Consider the following 12,937-nt stretch of genomic DNA (forward strand, 5'->3'; position numbering starts at 1 on the left):
TTTTACAGGTACTTTAACAAATGGCATTGATTTGGGTTTTATAGGTAACAGCTATATTTATTCAAGTTGATAATTTATTACACTTAAGTTGAATTACTTGAAATAAATGTGTGTGGTGTTTTTTCATAAAACAAAAATGTCATGCTCTAAGAAAGGATAAAAATGCCCCAGAAAATCAACTCCAGGGAGCAAACATTGCCCTTTAGAAAACTGTCAAGTACTACAGACAACAAAAACATCCATCGAATTTGTCATTTTATTATAATCATTTCAATCAAGTATACTCTTTATATATATATATATATATATATTTAGTTTTTCTTAAATAAATCTGATGTATATACACAATGTAAAATGGACTTAGATTGTTTTTGCATGTCTTCAAACACATCAGCTGTGTATTATTCATGAAACCTTAAAAAAATTTGTAAAAAAATTCTGAGGTCTGTTTTAAGGAATAAGAAGGTCTGGAAATTAGTCTGACCTCCTCTACAAATCTTTTTCTCCATCCATACGAACCGCAGAAACCATATCATATTACATGTTGCATTGCAATACAGACCATGGTTTTGAAAATGGACAAGACAACATATTTGAGGGCGTTTAGACCCAGACTTCAATGACGTCACCGTCCTCCATGTCCAGGTCAGCTGGAGTCTGATTATATGAGACCCTTGACCCATCAAAGAGAAATTTGGCTTTCGATCTAGCACTGGCACTCAAATCAGAGATGTACTGAGACAGGACGGACCCTAGAGGAGCATTCTTTAAAAAACAAAATGAACAAAGACAGTACTAAATCAATTTCACATAAACAACATCCAAAAAATGTACAGTACACACCTTTTGTAGGGAATACTCCTGCACAGATGCTTTCTCTTTGCCTTGCAGTCGCACAGTAATGACATTACCTTTGTCACTCTCTTCTTGTTGATTCTCTGTAATTACACAATCTGGAAAAGACAGCAGAGATGAAAAGGAGTTGCCTTATGTGTCATTGTGTCAATGTTTCCATGTACCATCGTTTAATCATGTCAATAATTCACAACAGGTCTGTCTTTAAAGATTTATCAGTTAGCATTAAAAATAATTTCCTATGGAGAAACAATGTAAATTTTACATCTGGAACCCGACTGGTGCACTCTTTAAGAGAACTGCGATGCATGCTAATGAACTCAGCTCAAAATCGCTACTGGTTTCTGTTACCTATAATGTCAGCTATGCCGAGACCCAGCTCACTGATGGACGAGTGAACAGGGAGATCAATATCTTTCTTTAACAACAGGATCTGGCTGGGTCGGACATTGAGTTTGATGGCCAACTGTTCCACAGCTTTACTCAATGGAGCCGTCTGAAATCAAAAGGCACATGCATACAATAAAAGTCAAATTTATAAACATTCATTTTCCAGTTCGACTAAAAAAGTAAGTATATTCGTATAGTTTTTTTCAAACAAATACGCTACATAATCAGGCAATATGTCATAAATAAGCGTCTCTATTCCACTTACAGACAATATTGGGATTTTGTACAGCTCTGTTCGACAGCGAAATTTTAGTGAAATATCTCGCGCAGAGTCTCTGTCCTCAGTATTTTGGGGAAGTCGTTTCTTTTTGCTGTCACAAGAAATTATGACGAGGTCATCATCGTCATCAGAGTGATTCCCAGGAGATGGAGAGTTTCTGTATTCAACCACAGACTCCTGAGGCTCAGGCGAGAGACACATCAGAGAGCCAATCGCATCCAATTTCCTGTTGATTTCTCTAGGACAGAGATGAGAGAGAGAGAATGACAGATCCGTTTATTTCTGGCCTTACTTTCTGTTCATTTCATTACTAATATTGTTATTAAAACCCTCTCAAGGCAGGCGTTGCTGATTTGCAACAGTTAAAAAGTAAAAACCTTATTACTCCAGATACATATTTTATGTATCTGGAGTACTAAAAACTTTACTAAAGGTTACTAAAGTTACTAAAACTTAATTTGAGCCTGAGAGAGTGAATTTCTGTGTCCTCTTTGAAAAAAGCTAACATTGTCTATCATGAGAGCATTAAAACACTACAAACTGCATGAGAAGTTAAAAATAAAAGAGAGATAATTAAATGTCTTAGGCTGATGATACATGGGGCATCTCTTTAAGAAATTTTGCCGGGCAACTTTTTTTTTTAGCAATGTTGCTTGGGCACTTTCCCATTGAGACTGGGTAACAAATGTATATCCGGATACTTTAGATTGTTCGTGGGCTCTGTGTCTCATCTGGCTGCCCGGCAACACTGATCAAAAAGTTTCCCCGTGTATCATCAGCATTATTTCATTTTTGATGATGTCACTGACTGTATTTTTTGGTTTGCCCGTCTGCTCCGTTTCACTGGTGGACTACATGGAGGAGGGGGTGGAGAGGGGGAACGGAGGATCTGCCTAGAAGATGATTAGAGTAGGCTTATCAATCATCAGATGATTAACTGGCCGGGCTATGGTTCATTTTAATATCAAGGAGCAAACAAATAACGTTGATCTTGGGTTTATAGTGACACACTTTTTGTATTTCAAGGTGAAGTGAGGTCAGTCTGTGTACTTACTGAGCTTCAGTCTTTTCTGGCTCCTCCTCTGAGCCACTTAGATCAATGCTGATTGGTCGTCTCTCTGTACGGGGTGGGGAAGGAGACCACAGAGGACCACCTTTTTCATCGTCTGATACAATAAACGAAAACAGTGAGGATGGCGAGGATTACAACCACAACACGAAATGATAGAGATCTATAATGAGGAGTGATGAGAAAGCCTCGCTCACATTTTTATTTGAAATATAATTTTTACATCATAAATGATAAATGTCTTTATGGTCACTAATTAATGCATCCCTGCTGAATAAAAATAAACATTTCTAAAATAAAATGTCAGCATATAAAAAGATAGATTATACCTGTGAGAGTTGAGTGTTTAAAGGTTACTGGTTTCAGATTCAAGGAGCTGTTAACCTAAAACACAATAATGCAACATCGTAATCACAACATCTTTTAGTACGTTAGCACCTTGCAACACATCTAACCAACGCATTCCGATTATAATCATACTATCAGACATGTGGGAAAGGTCATGGGGTTTATTCTTCTGAGTCAGGAAGGTCTTTGAAGTCAAGCAGGCGAGATCAGCTCACCTTGTTGGAGTAAACAGGTACTGTTGTGAAGGAGGAAGCGTCGAGGAGGCGTCGGCGTTTGTGGGCTTGTTTTGGAGGATCTGATACGGCTACATCCCCGTCACTGTCTGTTACCTGAAATGAGGAAAAAGGCAACATATGTCCCATATTATCTCATGTATTTAATCTAAAATTATATTTGTAAAATAGTTAGCTGTCTAGCTTATAAATCCCAACATAAGCAGAATTATCGTACAAATGTGTTTTTATTGACGGTTCGATCCCAACAGAAATCGAAACCGTTCTGTAAACGGTTAACACCATGATTAAGTGACCAGACCATTGACTCCAGCGGAGACGGAGTGAAAGGACTGCTATTGTTTTGTTTATTTATCAATGTAAACACACGCAAAAGCATAACGTTACTTTATTTTAAACTGGCGCTCTGTGAGTTAACGTTACCCCTAACTTTGCGGTAACGTTATGACTTAAACATTCACTTGAACAAAAACACTTTTCCTATGTTGTTGATTAATCGACGACAACTGATTAGCCAGCGTGCTATTATTGCACAATAGGGCAGTTATAGAAAATAGATAGTCGGGATTGTTTTCTGACAACTACTCAAACGTCGTGTCCATGTAAAGCAGGCAGAATTTTAGTAGCACTAACTCTTTTAACTTAACACTGTATAACTGCTATAAACGAACTCTCACCTTTTCAGCCATGTTTGTTTCATTCCCGAGCGCGCTCTCGGTGAGGGCTTGACGTCACGTAAAAAAGGCGCGCTCACGGAATATTTTATAGTTTATTCCATTGAATCTTAAACACCGATGAAGTTAATGCTTTAGTGAATACTGATTTTTTTCTCTAACTATTAAAAAAATTATAATAATAAATTCACTCTAAAAAGGGGTGGTGTAAAGTTCATCTTTCAAGATTTAATTTATCTCAAGATAAAGGATGGAATTAAATGTTCAAGATGAAGGTAATTTTTTATTTATTTAAAGAATCAGCCAATAAAATTATTGACCACTGTTAGGTGAACGTGTATGTTAGTTCTGAATATCTGTGGTGGTTACAAGCGCTTTACAAGAGTCATTTTTAACATTTAAAACATAATATTTGGCCATTAAAAAATACAGACATTAGATCTGTGATTAGTGTACCTTTAATTAACATGTAAAGAGTTTATTACTTGAGCCCAATTCAGTTGCAGTTGGTCTCCTTGCATTCAGATTCGGAAAAACATCATAGAAAAAGATGCAGTATAAAATATACCAATACTATGTGCGTGGTAACAGAAATGGGGAAAAAAGCTCAATATCCTGTTTTCAGTCAACAATCTTTTTTGCAAATAAATCCCATTTCGTATATTTCTATCACTTCTTTTTGTTCTCCTTGCAGGCCACTACATATCGCTGAGCGACGTTGAGAGGTGGAGAATAGCCATCAGCATAAGATGTATCCTCAAACAGAACCGAGTAGTCATCCTGGGGCTGGAAAAAACATAAACTTTATTAAATTTTAGGTAAATGATTCTTCTATTCATACATATATCTGATCTAGTGATGCAACAAAACCCATAACAAAGAAATAATCTACCAAGAGTATCGAAGGCTTTAGAAAAGCACTGCTACAAACCTCCCTGTAGCATCATTAAGAGTGATAACAAATCTTCAACACTACAAGCATCTCTGAAGCCTCTTATCCTACACTTCAACTCATTCTTGTTGCTCACCCGATGTGGCGGCGTGTGGATCAGAGCTCTGTAAAAGCACGTGGTCTGTGGATAGAGGGCCAGCACCAGCTGATCCTTACTGAACAGGGCCTCGGGGTCCGTCTCTGGGTTTGCTTTCCACTGCGGAAGAGGAATTATTCTTCTTCGACTCAATGTGTGTCTCCTGAATAAAAGAGAAAATGAGATCATTTGATGAAAGCACTCCTGGAATTACACTACTGTTCAAAAGTTTGGAGTCTCTAAGTAAAATAGTAACAATGTGAAATATTATTACAATTTAAAATAATAGTTTTCTGTTTTAAAATGTCATTTATTCCTGTGATGAAAAACTGAATTTTCAGCATCATTAGTCTTCAGTGCCACATGATCCTTCAGAAATCATTCTAATATGCTGCTTTGCATTTTTTGTAAATGCTGGAAATACTTATGCTGCTCAATATTTTCATTGAAACTAAGATGTATTTTTTCAAGGATCTTGAAAACAGAAAACTACAGCTATGCATTCATTATAAATGTATTCACTGTCAAATTTGATCAATTCAATGCATTCTAGCTAAATGATTAATTTCTTTAAAAAAAAAAACATTGTATCGATTCATATGAGGGTGAAAATCATGAATAATGGATCTGTACTTACTCTTTACCCTCTTCATCAATGTCATCCACTTCATACCTGATAAAAAATATCATCAAGATGTTACATTATCATTTTACACAATCAGGTTTAAAAGCTCAAATTAAATGATTAAATCGCCCTGCAGCGGAGTTCAACTGCTAGATGATTACTTGTTGGTGGAGTGATTGTAGCTGACAACTTCGGCAAGAATCCACTGCTCATCCCCATCCACGGCCTTCACCCGCGCCGCCACCTTGTCGCCCTGTTTAGCCACATAGTCACTGCTTGCTGGTATAGCGCCACACAGTGGAGGTGGACTGAAGGAGGAAGACAGGGATGAATTAGTGAAATGTAACAATTTTGACTCATTATTATTCACTGACTAAAGCATTTTTAAAACGAAGAAAGCATAATGTAGGAGACTTTGAATACCTCTCGCCAGGTTTGCCGATCCAGAGAGGAAGTGTCATGGCTGACTGTTGTAACAGGGTCATCAGGACACCCCTGCGCATGGTCTTTCTGGGTGTGTCGGTGTCACTGTACACCCCTGCCATCCTGGCAGCTGCAGAAAGGGAAGGGTTAGATTAGCTTCCACATTCGTCCAAATACATGCAGATGTACATGTTTACAAACTAATTTACCCAAGACTTACCAATCCGTCTCTCCTCCAGAAGGGATTTAATTTCGGCAATCTTGTCAAGCGCCCCGCGAAGTATACTGTGGGAGGGATGCATATAAATCTGATCAATTAATGCTGTAAAGCCTGGCATATTAAATAATGGTTCGAAAATTTTTATTACACATTTTGAGTATATCCGATACATCAGGCTTTTAGTAGTGGCTCATTTAGTATAATACAGGAGAATATGGAGCTCATACTCAAGGAAGAGAAAAAACCCTCCATTTTATTCAGAGGCACATAGTGAGCAAAAATATGTGATTTGGTGCCATTTTATATGATTTTTATAACAGTATAGCAGATTACTTACACAAAATACCTATAAATATCAGATTTAACTCTATATCTCCCAGTAATCTTGCTTTGTAAGATGGTATATAAATGCTTAGACCTTATGATCTAAGCATTTAGGTATGCAGTTTTTACTGTGGGTGGCAAAACATACAATGCAATGCAATAAAATAATAGTACAAATACTTTTTCCTCAAAATCCTGATATATCATATTTGATACATATTAACGAGTTTTGTTAAAAAAAAAAACATAATTATGTAAGGGTAATAAATTTATTCAATCCAGCAAGTGTTAATCTTGAAATATAAAAGTTATTCTTTTAAAAGTGTATTATAATCTCCACTAGGTAGGATAAACGCTGTAAAAATGAATATTCTCCCCAAATTTTTTTTTTACCTCTTCCAAGCTATTCCTTTGTTTCTACCTAAATCTTTCTTCAAGAATATAGATCAATTAATCTCCTCCTTTATATGGGCAGGTAAAACTCCTAGAGTTTCAAAAATGTTGCTTCAAAAAAGTCGATTAAGTGGAGGGCTTTCCCTGCCCAATTTTATGTGTTATTACTGGGCAGCAAATATTCAGAAGCTGGTGTTCTGGGTACAGGCCTCCTCTTTTCCATGGTGCAACTTAGAAGCTAAGTCTTGTATTTCAACATCTCTCTCTGCTATGGTGTTCTCTTCTCTCCCCATGTCCCCTTTACATTACACGGATAATCCAATAGTATGCTCTTCTCTTAAAATATTCTTTCAATTTCAACGTCATTTTAAATTTACCTCGGCATCAACCATGACTCCAATACATAATAATCATCTTTTTCTTCCTCCCTTCTCAGATTCTGTATTCTCTTTCTGGGAAAAGAAAGGTCTGAAATGCTTTGGAGATCTTTTCATTAATAATGTGTTTGCAAGTTTTTCTGAATTATCATCGTCATTTAATTTGCCTTCCTCTCACCTATTCCGGTACTTTCAAATTAGGCACTGTGCCTCCTCTCTGTTCTCTGGTTTTCCCTCCCTGCCTACAAAGTCTCCATGGGAGGAGGCATTTAAATTGAATGTTCATATGGGTGGGATTATCTCTAAGATATATGCAATTATCCTGTCAAAGGATAATTCTCACAGCATTAAAATAATCAGAGCATGGGAAGAGGAACTTGACCTCGAGTTTGAGGATGACTACTGGAGTAGAGTATTAAACAATGTACATACCACCACTTCGTGTGCTAGACTTAGCTTTATACAATTTAAAACAATTCACAGAGCTCATCTTTCGAAGACAAAACTTTCTAAAATATATCCCAAAGTCAGATTTGTGTGATAAATGTAAACTTTCACCATGCAATCTTAGTCATATGTTTGCCTTTTGTCCCAAGTTGCAAAACTTTTGGAATTCTTTCTTTAAAATAGTTTCTGATGTCCTAGGGGTCGAGTTAATTGTTTGCCCTTTGATTGCAATCTTTGGTGTTCCTTCTCTGTGTCAGCCTTTAAGCCGGAGACAGGCTGATGTCATAGCTTTTGCATCTCTTTTTGCTAGGCGCAGAATACTGTTATCCTGGACCTCCCCTCAACCCCCCTCTATTTCAGTTTGGCTCAAAGATTTGATCTTTTTTTTTAAAACTTAAAAAATTAAGTACAATATCAGAGGTAGGGGGGAATCTTTTTTTGAAAAATGGCAAAAATTTATCACATTCTTTCAGAATTTACAAGTCTTAGATGTAGATTGAGTGTAGGTATATAACCCTTATTTTATTATTAATTTGTTTCTTAATTGTTATATGTACGTGTGTGTGTATGTATGTACAACCCGAATTCCGGAAAAGTTGGGACGTTTTTTAAATTTTAATAAAATGAAAACTAAAAGACTTTCAAATCACATGAGCCAATATTTTATTCACAATAGAACATAGATAACATAGCAAATGTTTAAACTGAGAAAGTTTACAATTTTATGCACAAAATGAGCGCATTTCAATTTTGATTTCTGCTACAGGTCTCAAAATAGTTGGGACGGGGCATGTTTACCATGGTGTAGCATCTCCTTTTCTTTTCAAAACAGTTTGAAGACGTCTGGGCATTGAGGCTATGAGTTGCTGGAGTTTTGCTGTTGGAATTTGGTCCCATTCTTGCCTTATATAGATTTCCAGCTGCTGAAGAGTTCGTGGTCGTCTTTGACGTATTTTTCGTTTAATGATGCGCCAAATGTTCTCTATAGGTGAAAGATCTGGACTGCAGGCAGGCCAGGTTAGCACCCGGACTCTTCTACGACGAAGCCATGCTGTTGTTATAGCTGCAGTATGTGGTTTTGCATTGTCCTGCTGAAATAAACAAGGCCTTCCCTGAAATAGACGTTGTTTGGAGGGAAGCATATGCTGCTCTAAAACCTTTATATACCTTTCAGCATTCACAGAGCCTTCCAAAACATGCAAGCTGCCCATACCGTATGCACTTATGCACCCCCATACCATCAGAGATGCTGGCTTTTGAACTGAACGCTGATAACATGCTGGAAGGTCTCCCTCCTCTTTAGCCCGGAGGACACGGCGTCCGTGATTTCCAACAAGAATGTCAAATTTGGACTCGTCTGACCATAAAACACTATTCCACTTTGGAATAGTCCATTTTAAATGAGCCTTGGCCCACAGGACACGATGGCGCTTCTGGACCATGTTCACATATGGCTTTCTTTTTGCATGATAGACCTTTAGTTGGCATCTGCTGATGGCACGGCGGATTGTGTTTACCGACAGAGGTTTCTGAAAGTATTCCTGGGCCCATTTAGTAATGTCATTGACACAATCATGCCGATGAGTGATGCAGTGTCGTCTGACAGACCTGATATCAATTAACTTAATTAATCACTAGATGTTCTCCCAGCTGAATCTTTTCAAAACTGCTTGCTTTTTTAGCCATTTGTTGCCCCTGTGCCAACTTTTTTGAGACCTGTAGCAGGAATTAAATTTTAAATGAGCTAATTAAGTGGATAAAAGTGTAAAATTTCTCAGTTTAAACATTTGCTACGTTATCTATGTTCTATTGTGAATAAAATATTGGCTCATGTGATTTGAAATTCCTTTAGTTTTCATTTTATTAAAATTTAAAAAACGTCCCAACTTTTCCGGAATTTGGGTTGTATATGTCTATATGTATATATATATGTGTATGTATATATGTATTTGTATATATTCATGTATTATTATTATCATTATTATTTTATTTTTAATTATTATTATTAATTTATTATTATTATTTATTTATTTATTTATTTTTTTCTTCCCAGATGTCATTGTGTTCTAATTGGGGATTACTTGTTGGGGCTGGGTATGGTTGTATAGGGGGGTTGGGGTGGTATAAAATGTAAAAATGCAATTTGCAACAATAAAAAATCTATGACAAAAAAAAAAAGTTTATTATATTAAAAATCAGTAAAGATTTCACAGCAAAAAGACTTGTGTACCACGACTACTATGGAAAAGCAATAAAATCTCATTTACTTTTTAAAAGTTTTGACAATTTAGAAATTTGTGCATCACTGATGCAGTAGGCTTTACAGGATTAATAGAATTCATTCAACAAGTCTGTCTTTCCAGTCAGCATACATCTGGGAGCCTTGGACAAAAGTCCCACAAGATGGTGCTATACAACCACAAGATGTTTAAGATCTTCCAGGTTTTTTTGTAAAAAGAAAACAAAAATAGTTAACAATGAAAAGAATAATGTCAAGAATAGATTATTTAGTGAATGATCTTTATAATAAGTATTTTTTAAAGTAAAGCTCCATCCTTTACATTGATGCAAAGAGTTGCAAAAGGAAGCTATAATGCAGCAACTTTCACATCAACTTACCCACATTCAGCCTCAGCATCAGCTTTAGCTGTAGTGTAAAGACCCCTCAGTTTTGTCCGATAGTATGGAGAAGCTGAGGAAGATATAAGCAGATTTAATGTGGAACAGAAATATCAGACAAGAAATTAAATTCATAAATATTTAGATTGACTATATTGAACATTGCTTATTCTCTTTAAACAATTATTACAGTTATTAACTTAATATTAATGTGACTTGTTTTCATGTTAAACAATGCCATAGGAATACATGTCTTACTCTTATTCTCTGTTTGCATCCTTTCATGTGTTTTCTGGATGTTGAGAAGGTTGTGTTCACTTCTCGATCGCTCTTCCTATTTTTAAGAGAGATTATGATATAAACACTGGATGGGGGGTAAAGTGTATAAAAAGGAGGTCCTAAAGCATATAAACTCAAACTACAGTGATCATGCATGGGACAACAGAGGAGTGCTCACCTGAGTTTGCTTTATGAGCTGATGCAGCTCATTCAGAAACTCTGCGATTTTGGTGTCTGCTGACACTAAAGCCATTGTACCTGCAAGATAACAAACAAACAGAAAGCTTTAAACAGAACTATTAAGACTGTAATTAAAATGTAACTTACATGTAAGATAACCCTCAAGAAGACAAATGAACATTAAAGAAATAAAATTGAACTGCACCACTGACATTGCACAAAACTAAAGTAATATTGCCACAATGCAATAATTCTAATAATAATGCATTTAGGTTTAGGTGTTATTTATGTAACTTAGCTCAAACATAACAGATGCCATTAACTGGATGGAGCTTAGATCACACCCTCCGCTCGCGCACAGATTCAAAAGCGTGAATCTCACCTTCAAACACAGTTCCGCGATGATCTTCAGGCTCAACTCATTAATACACGAACTATGAACGAAAAAAAAACATTTATTTATTACAATGTCGCTTTCCTTAACGAATTGTAGGATTTGTTTTTCCTATGCGTTGATTGGCTAGCTTTCGAGCTAGGCCTTGTACGGACCCATTGAAGGGACAAACTTCATGGCATGTTTTCAAAACGCCTTGTTGAGGAAGAACTGTTGGGGATTTTGTTATCAGTCTTTTAGAGAGATAAATCACTCACACACCAATGGTTTAAATGATACAACTCTTTCAAAAAAATATCATACACTTATATCATAATATATTGCCACTATATGATGTTATAAGGACACATTATACAGGTGCATCTAAAACAATATATAATATCATAAATATATATATATATATATATATATTTTTTTTTTTTTTGAGTATAAGTTAATTTACAGTATAAATTCCACTCATCTCTTGTTTTTTGAAACCACAATAATGGGGAGACTGCTGACTTGGCAATGGTCCATAAGACAATACTTGACAATACACCCTACACAAAGAGGGTAAGTCACAGAAGGTAATTTCTGAAAGGGCTGGCTGTTCACAGAGTGCTGTATCAAAGCATATTAAATGCAAAGTTGACTGTAAGAAATAAATTGGGTAGGAAAAGGTGCACACACACAACAGGGATGACCGCAAGCTTGAGCATACTGTCAACCAAAGCCGATTCAAACACTTGGGAGAGCTTCACAAGGAGTGGACTGAAGATGGAGTCAGTGCATCAAGAGTCACCACACTCAGACGTCTTCAGGAAAAGGGCTACCAGACCACATCTGAAACAGAAACAATGTCAAAAGCATCTTACCTGGGCTAGGAAGAAAAATAATTGGACTGCTGCTTAGTGGTCCAAAATTATCTCTTTTTAGATAAAAGCAAATTTAGTATTTCATTTGGAAATCAAGGCCTGGAGTCTGGAGGAAGATTGGAGAGGTACATAATACAAGCAGCTTGAAGTCCAGTGTGAAGTTTCTGAAGTCAGAGATGATTTGGGTGCCGTTATGTCTGCTGGTGTTGGTCTATTTTATTTGATCAAGTCCAGAGTCAATGCAAACATCTACCAGGAGATTTTGGAGCACTTTATGCTTCCATCTGCTGACGAGCTTTATGGAGATGCTGATTTATTTTTCCAGCAGGACTTAAGCACCACTTCCAGGTGGTTTGCTGAACCACACAGAGAATATTTGGGATATTTTCAAGAGAAATAAAAGAAACAGTGAATCCAACAATACAGATGAGCTGAAGACTCAACAGGCTGATCGCTTCCATGCCACACCTCACTGATGCTGGAGTTTGTGCTAAAGGAGCCCCGACCAAGTATTTAGTGCATAAATTAACATACTTTAAAGAACTTGAACTTTTCTGCATTGCAAATCCTTTTTTTTTTTTGATTGATCTTAGGAAATATTCTTATATTTTGAGATACTGGATTTTTTACTTTAATGTGCTGTAAGCTCTAATCATCTATATTAAAACAAAAAAACTTTTGAAATGTTTTACTTTCCATGTAATGAATCTAGAATATATGAATGTTTCACTTCAAGTAAAAAAAAAAAAAGAAAAGATACATATTTTTTTTAAATGCACCTGTATAATCAAAATATAATGATAGATATAATGTGCCAAATAAGAGAATCATCATGAGTTATCTTTAGCATTATCGTCACTATCACAACATTAACCTATATACTGTATACTTGGCTCTGTATACTTGGCTCTGTATACTAAAGACA

At 36.2% G+C, this 12,937-nt stretch overlaps 2 protein-coding genes across 3 annotated transcripts; both read right to left on the reverse strand.

Annotated features, from left to right (window-relative positions):
• Positions 1–238: 238 nt before the first annotated feature.
• LOC132115382 (NFATC2-interacting protein-like) lies at positions 239–3,906 on the reverse strand. The gene is made up of 9 exons (XM_059523869.1): positions 3,853–3,906; positions 3,158–3,271; positions 2,924–2,978; positions 2,580–2,691; positions 2,335–2,418; positions 1,511–1,763; positions 1,207–1,351; positions 844–953; positions 239–765 (listed from the first exon to the last, which is right to left on the reverse strand). The coding sequence occupies exons 1-9, from the start codon at positions 3,862–3,864 to the stop codon at positions 604–606; spliced, it is 1,047 nt and encodes a 348-aa protein (XP_059379852.1). The 5' UTR covers positions 3,865–3,906; the 3' UTR covers positions 239–603.
• A 385-nt stretch (positions 3,907–4,291) lies between these two features.
• LOC132143476 (SAGA-associated factor 29-like) lies at positions 4,292–11,415 on the reverse strand. 2 transcript variants are annotated; one of them, XM_059553713.1, is made up of 11 exons: positions 11,331–11,415; positions 11,147–11,198; positions 10,763–10,842; positions 10,564–10,639; positions 10,306–10,378; positions 6,146–6,210; positions 5,926–6,055; positions 5,664–5,810; positions 5,515–5,550; positions 4,878–5,040; positions 4,292–4,635 (listed from the first exon to the last, which is right to left on the reverse strand). In XM_059553713.1, the coding sequence occupies exons 3-11, from the start codon at positions 10,835–10,837 to the stop codon at positions 4,519–4,521; spliced, it is 882 nt and encodes a 293-aa protein (XP_059409696.1). In that variant the 5' UTR covers positions 10,838–10,842; positions 11,147–11,198; positions 11,331–11,415; the 3' UTR covers positions 4,292–4,518. The 2 variants fall into 2 exon arrangements, with proteins under 2 accessions (XP_059409696.1, XP_059409705.1); XM_059553722.1 differs by lacking the exon at positions 11,331–11,415 and having other exon boundaries at positions 4,781–5,040; positions 11,147–11,324.
• Between the last annotated feature and the right edge of the window lie 1,522 nt (positions 11,416–12,937).

This window comes from Carassius carassius, chromosome 1 (genome assembly GCF_963082965.1).
Source record: "Carassius carassius chromosome 1, fCarCar2.1, whole genome shotgun sequence".
Taxonomy (NCBI): domain Eukaryota; kingdom Metazoa; phylum Chordata; class Actinopteri; order Cypriniformes; family Cyprinidae; genus Carassius; species Carassius carassius.